General features: G+C 48.3%; 1 protein-coding gene across 2 annotated transcripts in view; it reads right to left on the bottom strand.

Annotated features, from left to right (window-relative positions):
* Positions 1-25404, bottom strand: part of NGEF (neuronal guanine nucleotide exchange factor) — an 80666-nt gene that overhangs the window by 14125 nt on the left and 41137 nt on the right. For both annotated transcript variants that reach the window (XM_060106434.1, XM_060106435.1), the window contains 2 exons: positions 20186-20496; positions 904-1064 (listed from right to left, as the gene is read on the bottom strand). In XM_060106434.1, coding sequence (XP_059962417.1) covers positions 904-1064; positions 20186-20496 — 472 coding nt within the window. The remainder of the gene's footprint in view (positions 1-903; positions 1065-20185; positions 20497-25404) is intronic.

The following is a 25404-nucleotide window of genomic DNA, read 5'->3' as shown; positions in this document are numbered from 1 at the left end:
AGACACCCCTCCCCCAGTGGGGGTGAGCGGCAGAGACCGAGGGGTCTCCGAGGCTGCTCTGGTCTCAGTCAGCTCTCGCCCTCCTGAGCCTACCGGGTGGGGGGCTGCCACGAGGATCTGGGGGCTGCAAACGGAAAGGTGGGGTGTCCACGTGGAGGGGGACCGACTCGGGAGGGTCCATGGAGAGCCACACACGGGTGTGGGTTTGCTGCTGCGTGCGTGCTGTTTCACATCTGAACAGGCGGGGACGGACCAGCTCATAAAAGCTGAGTTCTGCACTTTTAGCTGCAAACCTCCCCAGGCTACAGTGAAAAGGGTAAATGGATCTTTTATCCTAACAGCATGACTGGAGTTCATTTCTTCTTTGCAATAATCAGTCAATAGATGTCTATTCCTCCTCCACTTAAGCCCATCCCATCCTTCTTTAGGCAAAAGAAGTACAGTCCCAATCGCCACCTCCACGCACTCTTGCAAACACCACGCAACCAGAGACGAGAAAGTGGAAATCCAGGACCGTGCTCCGCGTTGGCCCTCAGAGGGTCTCAGGCCCCGCACGCACCAAGCCAGGGCCTTGTGAGGTCAGGATAAAGAGAAGCTCACACGGACACCCCCGGACCAGGTCGTGACACTCGCCACTGATGTGCCTGAGTGTGGGAGACACATGGAGCACCTGCGTGGCCAGGAGGGACCTGCAGGCAGCCGTCCTGTCCAGGGGGACGCAACGGGCCTCGCTGCTGGGAGATCTTTGGATCTATGTATTTAGTTATATCTTATTACAGAAAATCTCAAACATACAAAAGCAGAGAAGCCAGAGTTAACAGGCAGTGCCACCAGCCCCGGACGTGCCCCAGGCGAGGAGGAGGGACAGGAAGGGGCCCCACGAGGGCCGGGGCGGAGGCTCACCGCTCGCTGACGGCCATGACGTCCAGCACGTTGGAGAAGAGGATGTGCGCCTCGGACGGGTGCAGGATCTTCTTCAGGCGCTCGTTCTCCATGAAGTGGGACACCAGCAGGTTCAGGCTTTTGTAGTAGGAGGCCTCGGACGTCACCAGCTCGAACATGGCCTGGGACATGAGGAGAGCCAGCGGTCAGCACCCAGGACTCGTCTCCCCCCGCTCTCAGACAGATGCAAAGGTTTTAGTTTAGTTTAGTTTTTTGGCCGCCATGCACGGCTTGCGGGATCTCAGTTCCCCAGCTGGGAATCAAACCTGTGCCCCCTGCAGTGAAAGCGCCGAGTCCTAACCACTGGACCGCCAGGGAAGCCCCTGGATGCAAAGGTTTTAAAAGTGAAAGAAGACTGCTGTCGGGGTCTGCGTTGGCAAGGGCGCTGCCATCTGCGGCCAAGACCGCTTGCCCCGCTCACAATAGTGAAACCGGAGAGAGCCTCGTGTCCGAGTACGGAACAAGGTCAAACACTAGGGGCCAGCCATCTGCTGGGCTCCCGAAAGCTGCTAAGGGTGACTCAGGACTGTTTCCTGGTGCGGAATGGGTGAGAGAGTCAGCAGTAGAGGACCCCACTTCTACATGCCCAGAAAAATGTCTGGAAGGAAACAGGCCATAATGTCGACCACAGGTGTCAGTAGGGGGTGGAGTTTGGGGGTGACTTTTACTCTTTTCTTTTTACCTTTTCAATTGTCTAAAAATTGAAGAATGAACATATATTGTTTCTTTCATGGTCTTTTTTTTTTTTTTTTTTTTTTTTTTGCGGTACACGGGCCTCTCACTGCTGTGGCCTCTCCCGTTGCGGAGCACAGGTTCCGGACGCACTGGCTCAGCGGCCATGGCTCACGGGCCCAGCCGCTCCGCGGCATGTGGGATCTTCCCGGACCGGGGCACGAACCCGTGTTCCCTGCATCGGCAGGCAGACTCCCAACCACTGCGCCACCAGGGAAGCCCCATGGTCTTATTTTATAATGTAATTGATAAAGCAATTTTCATTTTGAAAAAGAGAGAAAAAACACAGAGAAAGAAATCTATAATCTGATAAGCTTTTTGGAGGCGCCTTCATTCTCTATCATGCTTATCACCTGATTATTGAGTCTATGAAACAGCAAACTAACCGGACCTCTGTTCCCTCACGTGTCATCTGTGAAGCGAGGGCAGTAGTTGCTGGTTCACCCTCCTTCCTCGCTCTCAAGCAAACCCATGACCCTTCCTGAGACCACCCTCACCTTCCTCTCCCCCATCTCTCTCTGCTGTTCCTCAGTTAGGGTGGGTTCAGGTCTGGGCCCACGGTGGCTGCCCAAAAGGGACAGTGTAGTGGGATGAACTGTGCGCCCACCCAAAGCTGCGTCCACGTGCTAAGCTCCAGCACCTGTGAACGTGAACCTATTTGGCAAAAGGGTCTTTGCGGATGTAAGTGAAGGATGTCAAGGTGAGGAGACCATCCTGGATTGAGGGTCTAAATCCAACGACAGGTGTCCTTGCAGGAGAGATGCAGAGGGAGATCTGGCAGACACACAGGGAAGAAGGCCATGTGAGGACACAGGAAGAGACTGGAGTGATGCTGCTTCAAGCCAAGGAACAGGAGCCCCCAGAAGCGGAAAGAGGCAGAATTGCCAACACGCTGATTTCAGGCTTCTGGCCTCTACAACTGGGGGAGAGTAAATTACCACCCAGTTTGTGGTCATTTCTTACTGCAGGCCCAGGAGACAAACACAGACAGACAGAGCAGGGCTGGGAGATGGGACAGCGATGAGTGTAGGGGGCCCTGGTCCCTTCCCAGTGTCCCGACCACCCCACATCTCACTCCCTTTGGGGTCCTCCATCCTCCCACTGGCCAGAACCCTGACCCAGGCAGGGCTCAAGGCTCTGGCCACGAAAGCTAGTGCTCCCGGGGCTAGGAAGGACGGTCGAAGGAAGGGAGACAGGGAAGGGAAGGGGGAGGGAGGACCAGCACGTGTTCCAAACACACAAGGCGCTTTCCCGTTCCATCCTCACTGGTCCCCCAGGAAGGACACACAGAAGCTCACATTTCACTAAAAGGAAACAGATGCAGAGGTTAAGTAATGCCCCAAAGTTACTGCTGGAGGGTGTGGAAGATGCAACCCAAGGTTCTTCCAAGTTCTGGGCTCGGCCCACCAGTACCCACCCCTGTGACTTAGACGCAGGCAGAGCTGGGATTCAATGGTGTCTGCAGGTGGCCTGGCCTGCTGGGCAGCCGTTCTGCTGCTTCCCTGCAAAGCTCCGGCAAACAGCCAACCTGGCAAAGCACTTTAAAATAAGCGACATATTTGTAAGCTGGGGATGCTTAACAGCATAAAACTGCCCAGCACCACGGAGGAAGTTCATACAGAGCTCACCCCAGGGTGGCCCACAAATGACAGACCGTGGGCCGCCATCAGAGGGGAGCCCACCAGTCCCCTAGTGTCTGTGCCTCACCCAACACGTTGAGAGGAGGCCCCGGAACGGGCTGGCGGCCTCCCTGTAACTGTCCCCAAGTCACAGATGCTCGGTCTGCTTAAAGATACGAAACCACACAAAGCACATCCCGCCGGCCTCACTCACAGCAGAGCTGAGGCCTCCGCACGGAAGGCCCCGCCCTCTGTTCCGCCAACGTCCAGCCAAGCCCTGCCTGGCAAGGCTGAGACCGCGCTGGGCAGGAAGTTCCTGGAAGCATCTCTGTTACAGATGTTGAAAACAAAAATCACTTTCCTGCTGCTAGATTTAAGTTTCTTAAGAAAATGTCAGGCCATTACAGCTTGCAAGTTCTAAGCAAATATAACTAAAAGAAATAAAACAAAACACCCCAAACAGAGACAGATGAGTGTTGCAGATACCAAGAGGGGAAAACACCACCGTGCCCAGGATGCAACCCCGCAGATAAACGTCTCCCTGAGCGACGCCTGTGAGGCACAGCTGTGGGATCACACGTGGGAAAGGTGCCCAGACCCCTGAGAGCATCACCATCCTGGTCCCCGGGAGGACGAGGGGTCGGGGGCCGCCGGGCAGTGGCAGGTGGGCCTCTCAGCCGCTGACATGCAGCGGGCGTTGGGCCTGAATCACTGCTCCTTGATCCCAGCTGTGCCCATTCACCACAAACTCACCCCTTCTCCGTTTATAGGCGACTAGTCATCCGTGGATTTTTGTTTTCCAGGGTGTTTGTCTTTATATGTCAAACTATTTGCCACATCAATATGGTCGTCTTTTCCTCATCAATGTTATTTTCACTCTCAGTCATTCAAGCCTTTGCATGGCGTGTGGAGCCAACAGGGACTCAGGCCCTGCTCACCCATCCACTCATTCGTTCATTCATTCGTCCACAAACGCCGACGAGCACTGGTCCAGGCACCCGGCACTCCTCCTCCGTGAACACAGCAAACTCCCTGCTTCCATCCCAGGGCAGTGAAGGCAGAGCAGACAGGAGTAAAATGCATCCCGTTGGGTGTGAGGGATGCTACGAGCAGACGGGCAGAGCTGTGTGTGAGCAATGAGTGTGTATATACGCGCGTGACTGTGTGCGTGACTGCGTATATGTCAGTGTGTGTGTGTGTGTGTGTGTGTGTGTGTGTGAGTTACTTACTGCAGAGAATCCCTCCTCGGTGAAAGCAGCCACTGCTCTGTGGCCCGGCTGGCTAAGGCCCCGCGTTGCCCACCGCCGGGTTGCAGGGCTCACACAGGACCGTTATCCTCGGGAGCTCGGTTAGACAGACCCGAATTTTCCGAATCACAGCTTGGTCTCCCATCGGTGCTTAGTGCTGGATTACTCTGCTTGGTATCCGCCAACAGTCATGTTATGCTTCCTGGGTTTTTTCCAACCCCGCTGCTACTAAGCCCAACTCCCTCCTGGGTTCTTTGCCAAGGGTAAGAGCCAGTCAGCTCTGGACCTTTCTTCGAGGGGCCCAGTCCAGGTGGTTTTGCAGCCAGTGAGGGCTGTGCTGGGCCTGGTGTCCGCCACAGGCCGCCGAGGAGCAGGGCTGTCACGGTTGCGGCCTTGGAGTTAGCCAGAGAATCACTTCGTCCCACTAAGCCTCAGTTTCCACGTGTGCAGAATGAGGACCACAGTCCCCAGAGGAAAGGCCCACCTGGAGCCGGCCCATCTCAAAGCACCTGGCAGACAGATGTCTGGGGTCGTAATCCATCCGACATCTGTGTGTCGTCTTCACAGGGCCTCAAGTGCTTCACCGATGGAGCTCCAGCCAGAGGGGTCAAGGAGGGCCTGTACCAGGAGGTGACACTGGGTCTGAGTGCCAAAGTATGACCCGTTCAGAGCAGGGGTGTGGACACCAGGTGGAGGTGGGAGACGGGTGGTGGAGAGGGAGCTGGGGGAGGGGCCTGGAGGCCAGGCCACTAGGGGGGTCACGTGGGGACTTCTGTGTAGGCTTCTGTGTAGAGTCTTAAGTCCACCCTGCTGGCCGCCATGTGGACCAGCACCACACAGCCTTGCGTTCCGGAGTCCCGGGGCCGCTCGATGCTCCTGGGCTCCGCACGTGCGCTCGCCGCTTCCTCTCGCCGCTTCCCCCGCCGGCCTGTGGATGAGAAGCCATGCCTGTCTCCCCACAGGCTTGGGAAGAACTGGATTATATTTTTCTCAGTAAACTTAGATTTTTCTCCAAAAAAAGGAAACAACGTATCAGAGAAATCACCGGAGTTCCAGCTGAGACCATCGCCACAGTCTCCTGAGCTGAGAGGGTCCAGCTTTGGTCGGTGAGCATCTCCCCTTCCCTGGGGGAGTCCAGAAACTTCCGAGCCTGCAGACCCCAGGCCAGCCCCGCACCCCACGGAACAGAAGATGCCCCATAGATGCACAGAACCAGGACCCCTCTCCCGACGCAGCCCAGGCCTCGGTGCTGTTTGGGTTCAGGGACCTCACGCAGCCTTGGGACCGGAGTGGCCCTGGGTCAGGCCCACCTGGATCACCCTAGTCAAGCAGCGCATTTGAAGAAACAGAAGAGACCCCTGACCCATCAGCAAGGGGATGAAAGAGGAAGCCAGGACACCAAGAAAAGTCTGCTTCTGATCAAAGAAAGTGAAAAAACAGCCCCTAACACACAAAGAGCACTGTCCGTTAAGAACTCAGTTTACTGACCCACAGTTTCCCGTGATCTAAGACAGTTCAGCCTGTGGTATCTCATTTTCCGACGCGGGTCCTCGTGGTCCGGGCAGGCAGCTCACATCATTGGCCTCCACACTCCACCCTGATGTCCCCATTGGTATGGGTCCTTCCTTCTTACAGCATCAGCGAAGCTCAAGGCTGAACAGTCCTTTGCCTTGTTCTTTACCTGCACCGTCTCCACCTTACAATTCAGATTCTCTGTGGACCCCGTGTGTGGTCATTCTATCCCGATTTGGATTGGTTTCGGCTTCCTGGCCTTGGTGTGAATGCTTCACAGTGATCTTTGATGCCATAACCTTTATTATGATGCTGTTGTGTGGCCTGAGTCACCAGGGGTCAGAGACAAAAGCGGGCTGACCGAGGACAGACGCTATACCCACCACCTCCCTTCACTACTGTTGTTGTCTGGTGTGTCACTGGCAGAGCCAGGAAGCAAAAGCATCCCCCTACCCCTAAGGGTCCCAGGAGGCACCTTCACCTCTTCCTGCATCCCAGGTTCCTTCCAGGACAGACTGTCTGCAGTGGCCGGGACTAAGCTCTTGTCTGAGCAGATGTACAGAAAGGATCTTCTCAGGTAGCCTGCATTTTCCCACCTGTTATGGACTGAATTGTGTCCCCCAAAATTCATATGTTGAACTCCTAACCCCCAATGTGACTGCATTTGGAGATGGGGCCTTTGAAGAGGTAATTACAGTTAATGCGCTCAGAAGGGTGGGCCCCTAATCCAATATGACTGGTGAACTTACAAGAAGAGGGACAGACACCTCACACCTCTGTGTAAGGGATGCACATACACAGCGGAAAGACCATGTGAGGACACAGTGAGAAGGTGGCCACCTGCAAACCAAGGAGGGAGGCCTCACCAGAAACCAACCCTGCCAGCACGCTGATCTTGGACTTCCAGCCCCCAGAACTATGAGAATAAATGTCTGTGGGTTAGCCACCCAGTCTGAGGTATTCTGTTATGGCAGCCCAGATCATGGACTGGAGGGTGAGGGCAGGGGGCCCCTCCTGACACAGGACACACATCCCTCAAGGAACAAGGCAACGTTAGACATTATTCCAAACTGCTGTAAACGAGGCCTGGGACCAGAGTCCAGAGAAAGGAGACATTCTCTGCAGTAGGCTCCCAGGTCACTGGGGAGGTTCAGACCAGAATGATGACTGTTCATCAATATTCTGTAAAACAGCATGTACTGCTTCCAAAAAAATCACACTGGGGAGGAAAAGGCTGTTTTGCAAGATCTGCTGAGCACTCCCCGATGCCCTTTTGCCAGTTTAGGCATCACTTTCTCTCCAAATCGAGGAAACTCTTGGCTACATTTCTCTCTTAGTACCTTCCTGTCTGAGACACACTGATGGGTGTGACACTTCATTGGTAAACTATAAACGTCCTTGTCCTCTCCACCTTGTCTAGGCAGGGTTATCAGAAAAATGGCACCAGCGGGCAAATAATAGTAACAGCTGCCATTTGTCCAACTCCTAACCCATGCCTGGTGTAATGCTGAGTACTTCCAACGTGTCACCTCCCTCCGTCCTCACCGCAATCCTGGAGGTCACCCAACCATCCCCACTGTGCAGATGAGAGTGCCGAGGCCACACAGCCAGTGAGTGGCAAAACCAAGGCTCGCACCCCATCCTTTTGACCTCAGGGCTCTGTGTCTTGACCGCCCTGCTAGAGACGCCCTTCCACAGAAAGGCCCGGGCTTTCCCGTGAGCCTGCAGGCCTGCAGTGGCGCCAGGCTGGCGGCCCCTCTCCTTGCAGGTCGGTCTCGGTCTGCTGTTATTTATGCAGAAGTCACTTCCTTCCCACCCTAGGTTCTTTCCAGGTTCTTAATCATCTGTTTAGCTTTACATGGTGCTTTCAAGTAGGTGCTTGATCATAAGTTCGTTAAGAGAAAACCTCTAACCCAGTGCTCAAATGCGAACCAGGCCTGGCGTCGGGTCGATGGGTCGTACAGGTGGGTGAGTCGTGCCCACGACTCACAGCTTCCACCCAAAGCCTCGGCTCCCAGGCCTGTCCCCCTCGGGGCCGTCTGTGTCTCTTTACAAGGACACTGTTAGCTGTGCCCGTCGTTCGTCCTCCTTCCCTGGCTCCTGCTGGCCTGAATGTCTGGTGTCCCATCTCCTTTACCAGGTGGCTTCCTGAAAGGCCTGGCCTGGGTGCAGCACCCAGGAAACTCCAAATGTTTACTGAGCACCTCCCAAGAGCTGGGGGCTGGGGGCTGAGGGCACTGGGGATTCCCGAGATGACCAAGAGCTGATCCCTGCCCCTGGGAGGTCGCCGGCTCAGGAGACCACAGCTGCCGGGGGGCTGGGGTCCGTGATGCTGTCCTGCCCTCCCCACCTCACTCATGCCAGACAGGTGCCCAGAGCCACCTCCAGGTAGTGGCTCGGCTTGATGCTGGGGACACAGAAGGACACAGACACACCAGGGAGGAGGCGGCTTGGGCACAGCCAATGACAGCTCTGCGGTGATGCCCACGGTGGAGTGGGAGGGGGCTTTGCCATGGCAGGGGGAGATGGGGAGGCAGGCAGGCAGCCAGAGAAGGCTTCCGGAAGGGGCTGTCAGAGTCAAAGAGCCAATAAGATTTAGCCAGGCAAAAAGGAAAAAAAAACCCAGCATTTCTCAGCCTGGTCCCGCGACCACAGGTGTTTGCGAAAATGCAGATTCCCAGGAACCTCCCCAGCCCCCTGCATAACCTGTCCTTTAACAAGATCCCCAGGTGGTTCTGAGGCATGTCAGAGTCTGAAGATCCCTGGTGCCAGGGCTGGGGGCCCCCAGCCCCAAAGCCTCCCCGGGTACCTTTCTTTTGCACTTATCACCTTGAGTGCTAAGCATTAGGGCACCTGCCCAATGCCGGACTTTGCTGTTAGTACCTGGAGGGTGGGAGGAGATGGACAGAAAGCTGGGCCAGAATGCCAAGGGGTTTGTGTGTGGGGGGGTCCCTCCTCGGGCTCAGGCTGCCTTAGAGGCCATGGGACGCCACAGTCCAGGCTCTGTGCCCTTGTGCTGGTGGGAACTATGACCACTTTGGTTGGCTGTAGGCTGAGCCCTGTGCTCAAGATGCTCAGCCCCTGTGCAGACCACAGACCCCAAAGACAAACCCGTGGTCCCCGAGGGCCTGAGGCTGCCCCAGCCACTCAGGTGAGCTGCCTCCCCTCTCCTCTGGGGGTGTCAGCTGGAGCCGGGGAGTGGTGTCCTCCGTCAGAGGCTGTGCCTACTCTCTGCTTTGGGCCTTGAGCCCTTCTGTTGCCAGCAGCGGCCACCCTGGGTGGATCTGCATCCTTGCCCTACCAGACCTTGCTTCCCGCATGATCCTACTGTCCACGCACAAAGCTTTCCTCACGTCTGTGGCTAGAAGAGTAATTCATACCCCAGAGGCATTAGAGTGGACAGAAGTGGCTCTGAAAAGGCTTTTAGTTAAGAAGCAGCCCCTAGAGCCTCTCTCTCATCCTCAAATAATTACGATGGAGTCAGATTCCAGAGCCCAGGCTCTGCTGCAGCATGGTCTCTAGTCAGTGCGGGAAACGCAAGGAGTGCCAAGACCAGGGGCCTCCACGGGGGCCACAGGGCCTCAGCGTCACCCAGGGTGATCTCAACTAGTCCCGGGGTTGCTGTGGAACTAGGGATCACACATTAAAATGTGAGTTGGCATGCAGGCCCTAGGGGGCCCAATGTGCCTCCATACCACCAGCTGCCCAAACCCAAGCCTTGGCAAACTCACACACATCACAAGCCAATTGTGACGTTTTCTCAAGATGACCTGGTTAATAAGATAACTTACAAAAAAGTACACACTAAAGTAGACATAAATTTTAAAAGACACATGCCTGTAAAGATGGCCAGCCTCATTCACAACAAGAGAAATGCAAAGTAAAACCACAACACAGTATCATTTATGATCTTGCACACTGGTCAAGATAAACTCGTTGGATGCTGTACCACACTGGTGATAGGAAACCAGCACCCTCTCATACAGCTGAAGTGTGAAGACAACTTGGCAATATCTTCTTAAAATTTAAAAAGTATGTAATCTTTAACCCAACAGTTCCACTTAGCAATTCCCATAGTATTCCATTGTACAGATCTGTCTTTTATTACTATAAATAATGCTGCAGTGAACATCCTTGATACATAACATTTCTAGTTGCAGTTCATCAACAGGGGACTGGTTAAATAAATTATGGAACATCATAAACAATGGAGGTCCATAAAGCTAGAAAAAAAAAAGTAAGAAAAGAAAAGAAAAACAAGAATGGGGAACTCTGGGCTGATCTGGAAATACTGTCAAAACATTTTGCTAAGTAAAACAAAAAAGCAAGGCACACAGCAGTGTACATAGAGTTTACCATTTGTGTAACACACACAAACACGCACGCACAAGCACGCACATACTGGCCCTGAGGGCCAGGGGTTGGCGGGGGAAACTATTTTCGTTGTAATTCTGTTTGCTCTGTTTCAACTTTATATCAGGTGCATAAATTATTTATCCAAAAGATTTACTTTAAAAATGATAAATGGGGGCTTCCCTGGTGGCACAGTGGTTGAGAGTCCGCCTGCCAATGCAGGGGACACGGGTTCGTGCCCCGGTCCGGGAAGATCCCACGTGCCACGGAGCGGCTGGGCCCGTGAGCCATGGCCGCTGAGCCTGCGCGTCCGGAGCCTGTGCTCCACAACGGGAGAGGTCACAACAGTGAGCGGCCCGCGTACCGCAAAAAAAAAAAAAAAAAAAAAAAAAAAAAAGATAAAGGGTAACATTGTCACTTTGCTAAAGTAGGTATAGGTGCTTGCTTTCTAAATCAAATAGAAGAGGAGCTACCTGATATTTTGGGTGATGGCTCCTGTCCACCTTAAAGCATGGGGCAAAGATCCCTGTCCCCTCTGAATTTGGGATTAATTTGCTGAATTGTTAGGGTTTATCCTACAGAGAGAAATATATGATTCAATGAAGGTTGGTAAATAAAATAATCACGATTCAATTTTCTGATAGAAGTATATCATGTTAAAAACCGTAAGTAATTTCCTTCTAAAATGGACTGTTTTCTTTTGGAAAAAAAATGTAAGTATATTTCAGTTCCAAGTTGTGAAAACAAGTTGAAAAATAACAAAAATACAACTCTGATTTCAGAGGCTGAGCACACTCAGACTGTGAGTTATATCCAAACTTGCTAGCTCCCTGGGAAGTCACTCCCTCCTCGTTCCCAGGGGGACGAGGCTGGAAGTCTAGTTCGGGCACGTAGGGGCGGTGCCACCACAAGAGCCAGCCTGGGTGGACCGCCCCAAGGAGTGTACATGTAGCCCTGTTTCCATGGAGATGCTCAAAATATCATTGCCGGCTCATTTTTCGAGCTGTGCACAGCCAGCCCCCCAAGATCAGGGACCATGTGAAGTCTGCCTTTATCTGATCTGGGGGCACCACCCAGGCCAGCGCAGGAGCGACTGCTCCAGGGACGGTGCTGGGGCAGCACCTCCAGCTTCCCCTGTTTCTCACGGTGTCAGCTGTGGCGAGAGTCAAGCGCTGCCTGATGGTTTGTCGGTTTGTCGCAGTGACTGTCCCCACCTCCCCCATTTGAACGTCCGACCCTTCCCCAGCTGCCCCCTTCCTAACTTTGTAATTTGAGTATCTGTCTACTTATTTTCTCAAACCATTGTGTTCTGAAACAGTAATTGAGAAACCATTCCAAATAGGAGGGTAGGAACCAAGCGCTTCAGAATAAGTTAAAAACAAAAAGTAAACCAAGAAAATCTTACACTACATCTAAGACAACGCTTTCCAATTTCAGCTGCCTAATTTTTACTTTAAAAAGGAGGTGGAAAACATACAATTTTATTCTTAAATCCTGATTCTTCAGTGACTGATTAAGACTCAGGCCCACCAAAAGGCCATCATTTGGGGGTCTTTTCCTTGTGTGAACAGTAGTTCATTGGGACCTGCTGCTTTTGTAGCTAAAGGAAGAGGTGTTTCGACAACAGACTGAGCTGCCAGTACAAGTTGCCCGACTTGCTCTGATAAATGAAAAGATGATCTGATGCAGAAGTCACTGATTTGGAACATAAAGTCTTAAGTTCTCAGTGTTGTGTTCATTGCCAGATATTAACAAAATAGAAAATAGAAACTCACATTAAGCTCTTTAAAATAAATATGAAAAGTCAGTCTATAAAGACTCAGAGAGAGATGCACTGAAGCCTGTGTGCCCTGTGCTGTTCACTACTGCACGTGACCACGGTTATTCTCAGGTCATCCTAACTTACTTAAATATCTTGATCTCATCCACTGGAAATGACAAAAATATAATTTATTAAATATCTTTAGTTTCTATGCCCACTCTTCTATACATGTGACGTTCTATCCTGCATTTTAAAAACAATATGTTATTCTTTCATTTTTTGAAATGAAAAACATTTCATTTCATTCTTTGAAAACATGCTTTTTAATGTTTGTGCCTTTGTACAGTTGTACACTGTCTCCCTAAATAAATAATTCCCTATCATTGGGCATTTAGGGTTCTTCCTCCATTCTTCCCCTAATTTTTGCTTGAATGGACAGCCTAATAAGTATTCGTGTACACTTCTGATTATTTTTCAAGATAAATTTCTAGAAACAGAAACACTAGTCGGTAAATAAACATATTCTTGTAAGGGGGTTAATACAAGCATTGCTGTACTCCTTCTATCAGCTGTGTTCGAGAGAAGTCATTTAAAAATCCCCCCAACGCTAGGTTTTAAATATATTTATATTTAAAAGTCTCTGCCATTTTGAAATGCCGGTGCCTCAATGTTGCTTTAATTTGTACCTCTTTCATTACCAGTGAGTTTGATTTTTTTCCTTTTTTCATTTAATCACCAGCCACTTTTTCTACGAGAATTGTTTTGCCCATTTTTCTTTAGGGTGCTTATCTTTTTCTTATCCATAGAGCTTTCTAACTGATGGAAACCTGAGTTTTGCTGATGTATACAAAAACAACTAATTTTTGCAGGTTTATTTTATAATCCACCACCTCCCTGCTCTGCCTTATGCAATCCAGTATTTTTATTTATTTATTTTTTTGCGGTACACGGGCCTCTCACTGTTGTGGCCTCTCCCGTTGCGGAGCACAGGCTCTGGACGCGCAGGCTCAGCGGCCATGGCTCATGGGCCCAACTGCTCCGCGGCATGTGGGATCTTCCCGGACCGGGGCACGAACCCATGTCCTCTGCATTGGCAGGCGGAGTCTCAACCACTGCGCCACCAGGGAAGCCCCATATATTTTTTAATGTAGTACCCTCCTCATTATCTTTGAAATAATCTGTAGTTATAAAATTTATTTCCCTATCTCAAAAGTTAGGAACATTTTAAACATTTCTGATTTGAGGTTTTTACATTGTTTAAATTTATTTTCTTGTTTCAGTGCACTGTAGTGAGAGATTATGGCCTATACAATTTTAATAAATACTCACTGAGCTTTTTCTTATGGTTTAATATATGGCTGCTTTTTGGTGGTATCTATGGACACTGGGAAATAAAATATTGCCTCTCTTTAGAGCAGTGCTGTCCAACAGAAATATAATGTAAGTCTCATATACAGTTTTAAATTTTCTAGTAACCACATTAAAGAAAGGTAAAAAGAAATGGGGAAATTTTAATATATCTTATTTAATCCAATATATCCAGAGTATTATGTCAACATGTAATACACAAATTATTAATAAGATAGTTTACTTTCTTTTTCCTTGTACTAAATCTGCAAAATTTGGTGTGTATTTTACACACACAGTACACCTCAATTAGGACTAGCCATGTGTCAAGTGCTCAAGAGCCATATGTGGCAGGGGGCTACCAAAGTGGGCAGTGCAGCTTTAGAGAGTACAAAGATCAGTGAAAATATTGTAAGTCAACCTCATCATTTTTTCCAGATTCCTTATATCCCTGTTATGTCCCACTCCTACAGAAACAGTACAGCATGTACCACAGCTTCTGCTCACGTCTCTGACAGACTCTGCTCTGTTTGGCTTCCATTTCAAGATACTTTATCATAGTAATCTTTTCATTGTAAAGTGCACCTTTACACTTTGGGAATGGCCTTCCTAACCATACAACACAACATCCAGAAGATCAGGTTTAAATAAGTAAAAAGACTGACAGATTTTCTATAAAAATGAGAAAAGATTTTTAAGTGGAAAAAGATACAACTTTTTGTTGAAGAATGTCAGCCTGTTGCCAGCACTTTATCTGTACTAACTCATTTGATCTTCACAACCCTGTGTATGAGCTCAACTTTACAGATAAGGAAGCAAAGGCACAGAGAAGTCAAGTGACTTGCCCAAAGTCACTCAGCTAAGAAGTAGCAGAACTGGGATTCAAACACAGGGAGTTGGGCTCCTGTGCCTGTGTGCATAAATTCTGTGCTACATCACCTCCCTATGTTTTTACTGTGGGAGAAAACATTTGAAACATATAAACAAATCATATCTGTAATATGTAAAAAGATGCTATCAATCAAAAAGACAAACATAAATAACCCCATAGAAAAATGGGCAAAGGATAAGAACAGGCAATTCATAGAAAAAGAAATGGAAACAGCCAATAAGCGTAAGAAAAGATGCTCAGTTTATGTCATCAAGGACAGGCAGGTTAAAACAAGATATGATTTTTCATCCAACAGATTAGAGCAAAAATCAAGAAGTTTGCTAACGGGGTTAGGAGGGTGTGTGAAAATGGCCTCTGTCGCACTGCCGTAGTGTGAAATTTGAACTGCCTTTTTGAATGGCGATTTGGTGGTGTCCACCACCATTGAAAACGCACTTCACTTTTCACCGACAATTTCACTTCCAGGCATCTATCCTACGGCTGTGGTCTCCCACGGGCGTGAAGATGAAGGCACACAGAAGCTCTCCTAACCCAGCTCCACATGACCCATGTGCCCGGGGTCACGTGCACTGCTTCCCTGCAAAGCCCTGCAAAGACCTGCTGAGAGCCGGGCACAGGCTGCCCACCACCTGCACACTTCTCTCCCCACCGGTGAGCCCGGTGTTTGTCCTTAAACTTATGCGAGCCAGTCGTACTTGCTCTGCAATTACGTCCTTACTTGATAAAAACTAAAGAATTTTCAGTGCAAAGAGAGTTGTTTTTATGAAAAGTAAGCTGAAAGCTCTAAGAGGTCAGTTAAAGGCGAGTTGCTAAAAACAAAAGCAAAATCAAACTGCTCTTGAATAAACAAGTGTAAAATATGGGGGAAAACATCATAAAGATCTACAAGGATTTTGCACTTAAGAGTCTTCACAAGTGTCTAAAGTCCAAAATCACAACGGGCTTTATGACTATAATTTACCAGGAGAGAGAGAGTGAACACAGCTGGTCCTCCAGTGAGAGCCCCGGGGCCAAGAAAAGGCCTGCAAACATGTGCGCTGTTTGCAATTTTTAAAATAATGAAAATGTATTAATGAGTAGCTTATTTAATTTTAAAACTTTAAAAAATAAAGTGATAAACTTTAACAATACAAAATGACTCACTGTTCCCTTTGGTAACTTTTCTTGCCCTGAATTGTAATCTGTATGATAATATCGTGGGTTTAGTTTACTAATCAGTTGGATAATTTCTGCCTTTCAATGGAGGATTTAAGCAATTTACGTTTGTGGTTATAACAGATACATTTGCTATGAACTCTGCCACCTTATTTTATTTTTAATATTTATTTATTTATTTATTTATTTATTTGGCTGCGCTGGCTCTTGGTTGTGGCATTTGGGATCTAGTTCCCTGACCAGGGATCAAAACCGGGCCCCCGGCATTGAGAGCTTGGAGTCTTAGCCACTGGACCACCACGGAAGTCCCTGCCACCTTATTTTATGCTATTTGTTTTTTGTGCTTTTTTACTGTTTGCTTTCCTTTTATTACAAGATCCTTGCTTTCTCTGCTTTTGGCTTGTTGTTGGAGAAGGTTTATACCATGTTTTAAGTTCTATTGGGGTTTATCTCTAAGCTTTCCAAATTATTTTAAATTTATTTCTCTAATTATCAAGGTAAAAAAATAAACAAGTATTCCTCCAGAAACTAGACACTTTTCCTTATTTTGAGGACTACATACAAAAAAGGCCCCATGGTGGTAATATTGCGTGAAAAAAGCCAAATGCAAAATAGCATTGTATAATCCCTTTTATATGAAAGTCAAAGTTAGGGATAGTGCGAGGGAAACAAAAGCAAAAGTAAACAAATGGGACCATATCAAACTAAAAAGCTTTTGCACAAAGAAGGAAACTATCAACAACACGAAAAGGCCACCTACCTAAAGGGAAAGATATGTGCAAATGATATATCTGGTAAGGGGTTACTATCTAAAATATACAAAGAACTCATACAAGTCAATATCAAAAAACGAACTCGAGGGCCTCCCTGGTGGCGCAAGTGGTTGAGAGTCCGCCTGCCGATGCAGGGGATACGGGTTCGTGCCCCGGTCTGGGAGGATCCCATATGCCGCGGAGCGGCTGGGCCCGTGAGCCATGGCCGCTGAGCCTGCGCGTCCGGAGCCTGCGCGTCCGCAACGGGGGAGGCCACAGCAGTGAGAGGCCCGCATACCGCAAAAAAAAAAAAAAAAAAAAAAAAAAACGAACTCGATTAAAAAATGGGCAGAGAGGGCTTCCCTGGTGGCGCAGTGGTTGAGAGTCCGCCTGCCGATGCAGGCCACACGGGTTCATGCCCCGGTCTGCGAAGATCCCACATGCTGAGGAGCAGCTGGGCCCGTGAGCCATGGCCCCTGGGCCTGCGCGTCCGGAGCCTGTGCTCCGTGATGGGAGAGGCCACAACAGTGAGAGGCCCGCGTACCGCAAAAAAAAAAAAAAAAAAGGCAGAGGATCTGAATAGACATTTTTCCAAAGAAGAGATACAGATGAGCAACGACACATGAAAAGATGCTCAACATCACTAATCATCAGGGAAATGCAAATCAAAACCACAGTGAGATATCACTTCTCACCTGTCAGAATGGTTATTATCAAAAAGACAACAAATAATAAGTGCTGGTGAGGGCGTGGAGAAAAGGGAAACCTCATGCACTCTTGGTGGGATTGTAAGTTGGCGCAGCCAATATGGAAAACAGTATGGAGATTCCTCAAAAATTAATAATAGAGTATCATATGATCCAGAAATTCCACTGCTGGGTATTTATCTGAAGAGAATGAAAACACTAAGTCAAAAGATATTTGCACATCTATGTTCATTGCAGCATTGTTTACAATAGCCAAGATATGGAAACAACCTACGTGCCCATCAATAGATGAATGGATAAAGAAGATATGGTGTATATATATACTACGGAATATTACTCATTCATAAAAAAGAATAAAATCTTGCCATTTGAGACAACATGGATGGACCTAGAGGGTATTATGCTAAGTGAAAAAAGTCAGACAGAGAAAGACAAATATTATATTTGCAGTTATAAAAGATTCACTTATATGTGGAATCTAAAAAACAAAACAAAGGAACAAACATAACAGAACAGAAAGAGATACAGAAAACAAACAGGTGGTTGCCAGAGGGGAGGAGGGTAGGGAAGAAAAGAAATAGGTGAGGGATCTTAAGAGGTAGAAATTTCCAGTTGCAAAATAAGTGAGTCACAGGTATGAAATGTACAGTGTGGGGAATACAGTCAATACCTATGTAATACTTTTGTATGGTGGCATATCGTAACTAGACTTAATCAAAACGTTTAGGTGACCATTTTGAAATGTACAGAAATACCAAATCACTACGTTGTGTAACAGGAACTAACATAGTGTTGTAGGTCAATTATACTTTTTTTTTTTTGCGGTACGTGGGCCTCTCACTGTTGTGGCCTCTTCCATTGCGGAGCACAGGCTCCGGACGCACAGGCTCAGCGGCCATGGCTCACGGGCCCAGCTGCTCCACGGCCTGTGGGATCTTCCTGGACCGGGGCACGAACTCGTGTCCCCTGCATCAGCAGGCGGACTCTCAACCACTGTGCCACCAGGGAAGCCCTGGTCAATTATACTTTAAAAACGAAAAGCAAACTCAGAAGAGAAGATCAGACTGCGGGGTGCAGTGGGGTGGGGAAGCGGGATAGGGAGGGGGAATTAAATGAAGGCAGTTAAAAGGTACAAACTTCCACTTATAAGATGTAATGTACAACCTGATAAATATAATTAAGATTGCTGGTATATATATATGTTACATATGGAAGAGAGTAAATCCTGAGTTCTCATCATAAGGAAAAAAAAATTCTCCATTTCTTTAATGTTGTATCTATACAAGATGATGGATGTTCACTAAACTTCTTGTGGTCATCATTTCATGACGCATGGAAGTCAAATCATTATGCTGTACACCTGAAACTTATACAGTGTTGTGTGTCCGTTATATCTTAATAAAACTGGAAGGGAAAAAAGTTAGGGATGATAAAAAAAAAAACCAAACGTTAGGATTACGGCTCTGTCAGTGGCTGGTGGACAGCCACCTGTGGGGGGATTTCTCTGTGGCTTCCAGCACCTTCCACATGGTTGCTTTCAGTGGCATTCCTCAGTCCAGTTCCACCTGCCTCTTGGAGATCCCCCCGACCATGCATCTTCACTTCTGGTGGGGTGCGTGGTTCTTTACATCCCCTCACCAGTATCTTTGTGAGAAGCTGGGATAAGCCCCATCAGGATGACGAGACAATACTGACATCAGAAGTTTCATAAAAAACCCGTGGGGCCTCCCTGGTGGCGCAGTGGTTGAGAGTCCGCCTGCCGATGCAGGGGACGCGGGTTCGTGCCCCGGTCTGGGAGGATCCCGCATGCCGCGGAGCGGCTGGGCCAGTGAGCCATGGCCGCTGGGCCTGCGCATCCGGAGCCTGTGCTCCGCAACGGGAGAGGCCACAACGGTGAGAGGCTCACATACCGCAAAAAGAAAAAAAAAAAAAAACCCGTGGCCTCCTTTACGAATCACCGCTTGCAAGTCACACGTGATGTCAGAGGTTAAACCCATCCCTCCTGAGTCTGCGGGGCAGGGCACAGTGAACCTTGGCGGCCCGTCAAAAGTCGAGTGCTACCAAGCCTTCTAGAAGAGCAAAGGTATTGTACGAGTCAGCGTCAGATAACCCTCGTCGGGAACTAGTCTCAGTCTTGGTCATTACCTGTGCACACAATCTGCAGTTTTGCCTTTCTATAGAATCTCGCGCAGGAGAACCAAGAGTTAAAGAAGGACAGAACATCCGGAGTCAGGACTGCAACTAGGAACAAGTTCAAGCATGGCTTGAAGGAACATGTGAGCGGAGGGGAGTGGGGTTTGAGGGCGAGAGGGAGCGTGAGAGGATAGAGAGGATGGAATTGGACCGAACAAGTTAAAAAAAAAAATCTCTTCACTTTTTCTCTCTGCATCCACCTTTTAACTTTCACGATGACACACACCTGCAGGGTCACCATTTCTTGTCCCCAGTCTCTCCCCTTGCTATTGACCAACTTGTCTCTCTGTACCAGATTTCCCCTCTCTACCCAAACAATCTTGGTTCAACTAAAATGAACACTTAGCTAGACTTCTTAGCTACTCCTTTCTATTACTGTTCATGTTTTATTTCTCCCCGCTAGCAGAAAACTATTAGGTGACTCCGTGATCTTGCCTCAGCCTAACTGACGGGCAGTCTGCCTGGACCATCGGATGAAGTGGGAGAGACACAAGTCCCAGATTCCCACACCGTTTCAGGAGGGGGCCGAGGGCTTTCTTTCAGAGCCCCACCCAAGCTTCAAGCGACTGCAAAAGGAAGATGTGGGATAAGACTGTGTGTGAAAAGTAAAGCACAGATGACTAGTTAGTTCACTGTCACAGTGAGTTCAGCATCACCTACTGCATCAACGTTCAGGCTTACACGGAAATGCCCCCACGACAACAACTAAAGGTTTAGAGAACGCAATCTTACTATCTGACGAAACAGCAATGTGGAGAACACTCAGTACTGGGGTTGAGCTATCCTAGAAGGTCACTGGGTACTTTTTGTTGCCTGTGAATTTTCCTGCATGTTTTGGATGTATGTACTCTGCAAGTAATTCCTCTGGTGAACCAGCCAGGGAGTCTCACCCGGCAGAAGAAGGCTCACCCACGTTGGTTAAAACACCTGTACGTTCTGATTGGAAGCTCCCACCCTAGGGCAGCCCATTACCTCCTGCAGCCTGATCTCCTCCGGCTGGAGGATGTCCAGCACCCCGCTGCTCCGAATCTCCGGGAGATCCTGCCAGAGGTTAAATCTCGAGTGCGGGTTACTGAGCAGGCATATCTGGGGCACAGCCTTCCTCTCCGGTGGGCTTGCAGGCTCCTCCTCCTCCTCCTCCTCCTCCTCCTCTTCATCCTCCTCCGGGGTCTCTTCACTGGCCGGGGACCCATCAGCATTGCCTTGGATTTCTGCATCCTGTTGCCTCCTGGTTTCAATTTCTTGGAGAGTAGATTTATCTCGGTATTCCTGATACAGGAGCCCTGAAATCAAATGGAATTGTATTGAAGACATGAAAAAGATTTCAGAGGAAGATCTTTTGGAATCACTAAGTCAAGGCTTTGGACGCCTATCAAGGGCAGAGGCTCTGCCTGTGAAAATACAAAGAAAGCCAGACCCGCACAGGTCTCAGAAAAGGCTCTATCACTGAACAAACTGCCACTGTCTTCATTTCTTGGGAAGGATCAGTATGCATGAGTTTTTTTTTTTCAACAAAGAATAAAGAAATCCCTGAACAGATTCAAAATCCAGTCACAAAAATATATGCTTTTCACACACATACTTAGCAAACAAGAATCCAGAATTTGACGTGTTAATAACCAATGTGTACAGAGTTGATGGAAATGCCCCAATTATGTTTCAGTATCCCAACAGGATGCTTCTCAAAGCCTAAATGCTTCAATATTAAAACTCAAGTATATTCACTGGTGAAATGGGAATAGTTATAAATTCTCATTTTGAAGGAAAAAGCCAATATTTCATCAACCTTATGATTCAAAAGGGAAACATTCCTTTTTTGCTTTCACACTTTCAGACTTACTTCCCTGACCTGAAATAAATGCAGTCTAAGTCTCCAAGGAGATTTGGGGGTACAGAGGAATCAGCAAAAATGTAGCACCTCCACAGGGAAAAATTCATCTTGGATGTCCTGGCTGCAGGGCAGAGGGTTGGTCTCTCCACACAGGAGCAGCGGAAAAGCTTCAGTGGCAAGGGGGCTCCCAGCCCAGGGAGAGGGCAAGCAGGGCTGGGTGGGGAGAGGAAGGGGGGGGTCCTGCTGGCGATGAGGCTGGGAGGAGAGGAGGGTCACCTCAAGGGTTTTGTCTATCCTGTGGGCAAAAGGGAAGCCCCTCAGGCAAGCAGCTCTGGTCTACATCTTAGGAGGCCCGTGGATGGGAAGACAGAGGCCATGCCAGTTCTCTAAGGGAGTGATGATGGAGGCCTGAACTGCAGTGGTGGTGGAGGGATAGGGCCATGTGCATGATTCAGGGACAGTTATAAGGTAGAAGACAGGTCCTGGTGATTGGCTGGTGCTGGGTCATGAACGATATCTGGGTGACTAGTTGGCAAGGGGGTCCGGTGGCCCTGTTCAAGGAGATGAGGAACATAGGAGGAGGATCTGACTGCGGAATGGGATGGTGGTGAGATCCAGGTGCACCTGAAGGGAATGCAGGTGGAGAGAACCAGTGGGCAGCTGGACTGGTCTGGAGCCTGGGAAAGCGGCTGGGCCCCTTGATATATCTATCTATAAAACAAAGATGACTTTCCCGGGAAAGTTCTAACAGGGATAAGTGTACCACTTGTAAAGCACTTTCTCATGCAATGCAGTACAAACATTAGCTATTATTCCTTCTTTAATTGTTAAATATATCTAAACAGTACAAAAAAGGAAGGAAAAAAACAGATGATCTTCAAAATTCTGAAAAATGGCTGGATAAATTATATTCATAATTTATAAATAACAGGAACTCAATAAATTACCTTGTGGATTAAATTAGTTGGCTTCCTATGTTCCATAATGCTAAATTATAAAGGCTTTATGCTAAGTATAAGATTCACTTCAAAAAAAAAAGATCCTGTGATTTTACGTTACAATCCAGCAGATTACAACATGGAGTTAATCTGACAAAGGAATGAAAAAGAAAATCTAAATCTATGCTAAATGCAACCCAGACTGAAGATCTATAAAGACAGAGGTTTAAAGTCACTACATAAACCAGTTCAGTCATGAGCATAAGATATGATTACTATTGCCAACATCAAACCAATTAATCTCCTGTGATTCCGATACTGTTCTAACGGAGGTTTAAGGAAACCAGGATTCCACGAGTTGACTTGGATTCATTTTCCAAAGCTTAGCACAGTGTCTCCCACATAGTAGGTACTCACATATTTGTTGAGTTGAACACCTTTAAAAATGCACTGTCCAAGCTTCTCAAAAATATCTAGCCAATTTGGCATCTTTTTGAAAGTTCAAAAATATGGCTTATGTATGCTACATGGCACATCATGTGTATCATGGGTCAGCATGATGGGTAAATCATGGGTAAATGCTATCTCACATGATGATGTGATACATATGCTGAAAAGAGACAAAAATATCAGCACTGTGGGTAGTTGGGTTGAAAATAATATTTCTGAAATCGCATTGTGGCAGACACTGTGGCTGCCTCTCCTCTATCCCTCACAGCCCTTCTTCCCAGCTGGCAGGGAGGGGTTTTGTCTGGGTGCTGACCTAGTCTGTGCCCAGAGAAGTGGATGAATGCTGACTGATCAAAACCACCATGATGGTTCCCTTCCCCTTGCCACTGCTGGGTTTAGACATGAGCATGTGACATGACCTGGCCAAGGAGACTAAGGGGACATCTTACATCTTTAAGAAGGGCTTCTCAAAAAGATGTCCCTCCCCAGGAGACACTTGAAGACAAACCGCTCTTTTTGTTTGTTTGTTTTTTATACATGGTTGCTTGAGGATGTGATGCATGGAGCTCTGGCAGCCATCTTGTGATATGAAGCCCAAATGCTGAGAATGGTAGAGGGAAAGGAACTAGGTGGTTGCTTGACTTAATGAACCAAATGCACAATTTCCTACCTCATTCCTGGAGTCAACTGAGACAGAATACTTTCATTCTTTAAGGTCATTTTTTGGGGGGGGGGGGCGCTGGATATTCTATTACACTCAGCCAAAGATTCCCAATGCAAGTAATCTTAGCATTTTCTTAAAACTTCATACTTGTTTCTGAAGTCTTCAGAATATGAATTTAAACACGCATTTTCCTGGAGTTACTATGATTACGAAGAGTTATCTGACACACTGTGTAACCATTTTCATGACCTGTTTATTTTTATTAGCCTTACCTGAGGAACTATGTTATCTGATTAAATTTTTGTAGTAGAGATATACTGTTGATATATCATGTTTTTCTATTTTCTCTTTTGTACATTCAGTAAGCAAAATTAATTTTACCTGTAAAAGCTGGCACCTGGTATTATATTCATGCAGAATTAGAAGGCTCAGTTCCCATCTCTCCTAATTAAAATGATCTATATCAGGCTGGCTGTGCTACCCTGCAGAAGGAGGATAAGCTCCTGGAGTCCTTCAAAATCTTACCTTCTGAAGGGAATAATTTTTTTCTTTGAATCCTTCAGATAGAAACTTCTAAAGGGCAGAGAATTCATTTATTTTTTAGTGAGCACCTTCTATGCACCAAGCAGTTGTTAGGTGCCAGAGACAACCACAGCGCACACACACACACACAATCACAGGGTCTATGATCTTCAGGGCCACCATCAACTACAATGACAATTGTACACCACATCACGCATAGTCCTGGCATCATTTTGTTCTTGCCTGGGTGGGAGCCACTGCAAAATTCAACACAGCGGTCTACAAGATGCCCATATAGTCTTCCCACTTTCCTTCCCCCTTAATTCCACTGTGTCTTTACGAACGCATTGTCCTTTCCTGATACCTGGCAAAGAATTCACTTCATTCGGTGAGCTAAAAGCAGCTGGCCTCCTGTAGCGATCTGCTTGGCATAAGCCTCGAGTCTATGATGAAGGATGTGAGAAGAAGGCAGCCTCGGTCCTGTGCTGTCATTCAGCACATCTGTTGAGCACCGACCATGGATCCAGCCCAGGAGCCAGAAACACACAGTCACCATTACACCAGGAGATAGTGGGAGAAAAGCCTCGGAATGTCAGTCTCTACTGTTTACCAAATGAGGAAACTGAGGGCCAGGATGAGCAGGTACCAGAGCTCAGGGCTCCCCTCTCCCAGCTTTGAGCTTATGCCACGGGCTCTCCAGGAAGGAGGTCTCCACACGCCCACACTGCAGAAGGGAGCCTCTCTCTCCGTGAGAGGAGGCATGGATCTCCCCACTCCCACCTCGATTTCCTTCCTAGTCCCGACATTGATCTCAGCCAGAGGATCCCTTTCTAGAGGGTGGAATTCGAGGCTTCCAGCACATGCCAAGGCCGAGGTGGCCCTCCTCTCTATAAAGGGCAACGTGGCAGAGGTGGAAGAAAGGGATTTTCGGGTGTGTTTGTCCTCAGATCAGCCCCTCTCCATTTCCACCAGCAAACAAAGGGAAAAGCCGCCACCACCATCAACACCCAGCCCGACACGCAGGGGGCCCGCTAGGAACAATATCCCTGGAGTCAGCGCTGCTTAACAGCATGCAGTGTGCGCTCCACCCTCAGCTTTGCAAGGGCTCAGCTTCTCCCAGGGTTCAGTCCAGAATAAACCCCAGCCAGGGAAAAGGGAACCTGCCCAAAAAGTCTTCTAAACACGGGTCTCCTGGGGCAATGGAAGCTCCTCTTCCATTGGAGACACTTCATGTCCGTCTGAGTGTTTGGGATGGAGAACAATAATGATGAATTTAGGAAAAAACATTTTCAAGCCCAAATTTTAATTTAACGAATGAACTGCTGCTTTGACAACCCTGAAGAACAGAAAGATTTCTAGGCGGTACCATTCCCGAAGAACCCACGTCACCCACTTGTGGCCACCTCTGGTGATGAAGATGAGAACTAGTTTGATGTCATCAGCAATTTTTGACTTTTAAATGCGAGTGCTCGGGTTTTTGGGACGCCTTCTCAATCCACTTTCTGCTTTCACAGAGCTTCAACTGCAGCTGTGCAGGAGCTGGACACGCGGGTTGTGCCCTGCACTTCTGGCCATTCTCTGGGCAGGCAGGTGGAGCCAGGCTTCCCTTCCTAACCCAGGGGCCTCTGGGGCTCCCAGCTTCTCTCTACCTTTCCTTCCCCTGTGCAAAGTCTGCCACTGCCACCCCTTCCTGAATTGCCCCAGTCAGCCTGACTCTCTCCAGAAGTCCCCTCTGCAGGGTCCCCTCCCTTTCCAGGTCTTCTCCAGGCCCCCGGGTGGGGATGGC

Source organism: Mesoplodon densirostris, chromosome 8 (assembly GCF_025265405.1).
Source record: "Mesoplodon densirostris isolate mMesDen1 chromosome 8, mMesDen1 primary haplotype, whole genome shotgun sequence".
NCBI lineage: Eukaryota > Metazoa > Chordata > Mammalia > Artiodactyla > Ziphiidae > Mesoplodon > Mesoplodon densirostris.
Note: the sequence above shows the minus strand (reverse complement) of the source record. Positions and strands in the feature narration are given on the sequence as shown.